Source organism: Apis laboriosa, unplaced genomic scaffold (genome assembly GCF_014066325.1).
Source record: "Apis laboriosa isolate Shangri-la unplaced genomic scaffold, ASM1406632v1 scaffold7294_cov150, whole genome shotgun sequence".
NCBI classification, from domain to species: domain Eukaryota; kingdom Metazoa; phylum Arthropoda; class Insecta; order Hymenoptera; family Apidae; genus Apis; species Apis laboriosa.
Window position 1 is genome coordinate 1 of NW_025224265.1, and position 1,553 is coordinate 1,553.

Genomic DNA, 1,553 nt, shown 5'->3' on the forward strand with positions numbered 1-1,553 from the left:
AAAGGATTTCGTCGATTTTAAAGATGATAGAGATGGATCGAAGATCGTTAACTTTAAGTTATTGAAATTGGATCCTCCAAAGATATATTTTCCAACGAGATGTTACGTGATGGAAAAATTTAATAGTTGAACTTACGAATAAATACTTCGATAATTTATCATTAATAATTTATGTCAAACGGTCGAAGTCATACGAATCAACTACGATAGCTAAAATATTATTTTAAGCATTTTAATATAATATAATTGCTTAAAAGTAACTTTATTCGAAATTTTTAATGCCCAACTCCGACTACTCTCTATTTCGCTTTCTAAAAATTTTTTAGAATTTTTTAGATTTACAAAAAAATAATTTTGAAAAGAGAAAGAAAAGGGAGAAACATTTTCACCTTTACGCAAAGGCTCGACTTGAATCACGTGGCTCTTATTATCGGTGTTATCCTCGCTGGCCACCTCGCTAAACTCGATATCACCGAGATGAAGTATAGCTGCCAGGATACGATACACCGTATCAACTTCCCCGTCTTGAAATCCAAGCAGTTTAAACCCGGCTTTCAACTGTTGGAACTTGTCTATATGCGTTTGAGACGTTTGACAATGATCGGTCAAGAATCGATGATTCTTTCGAAGATTCAGATCCAAATGGAATTCAGAGAGGCGGCCGTCCGCCTCCAGGCCATCGTACATGTAATAAAATATATGAAAATTACGTTCCCCTCTGAAACACGAAATCGTACAATCTATTAAAAACCTATACGCGCAAACACATACACGCGTATACAAGAAAAACTTACTCGGCTTGAGCGACAACTCGAGACTGTTCCAACAGATACACGTATATCCTGGCTCCTGTCACTTTACCACCTTTGGTCATGGTCAGGTCCAAGTATTTTCCAAATCTGGACGAGTTGGCGTTAATCCCGGTGGTCGCGTTACCAAACGCCTCCATTATCGGATTTATTTGAAGGATCCTCTCCTCCAAGTTCCGATTCGGTGCTTTGCTGAGGTAGACCAATTGTTTCAACAGCAGATTCGCGCTCTCGGTTTTCCCCGCCCCCGACTCACCGCTGATCACGATCGCTTGATTTTGCCGCTGATGCAACAACGCTTGATACGCGGCGTCGGCCACCGCGAAAATGTGCGGCGGATTGTCGGATCTCGCCTGACCCTTGTACCTCTTTTGCTCCTGTTCAAATTAACGGATTNAAAGTTTTTAAATTAGCAGAAAGCATTTGGAAGGTTATGTATATTGGATTGTCAGATCTCGCCTGACCCTTGTACCTCTTTTGCTCCTGTTCAAATTAACCGATTCAAATTCTCATCACACTCTCCTGACAGTGCAATAAGCGAACTCTACTAAAATTAAAATATACTCGTTCTCTGACCAATCGAACACGTTTGAACGTTAAAATTTTTAGAGGTAAATTAGCAGAAAGCATTTGGAAGAAGAAGAAGAAGAGGTTATGTACATTGGATTATCAGATCTCGCCTTGTACCTCTTTTGCTCCTGTTCAAATTAACTGATTCAAATTCTCATCACACTCTCCTGATAG

At 39.6% G+C, this 1,553-nt stretch overlaps 1 protein-coding gene across 1 annotated transcript; it reads right to left on the reverse strand.

The window, feature by feature from the left end:
• Positions 1–389: 389 nt before the first annotated feature.
• LOC122719300 (myosin-IIIb-like) lies at positions 390–1,186 on the reverse strand (the record flags this gene model as incomplete). The annotated part of the gene is made up of 2 exons (XM_043945000.1): positions 390–718; positions 795–1,186. Coding segments are annotated over 2 exons (721 nt in total), but the record flags the coding sequence as incomplete, so codon positions are not given.
• Positions 1,187–1,553: the final 367 nt, after the last annotated feature.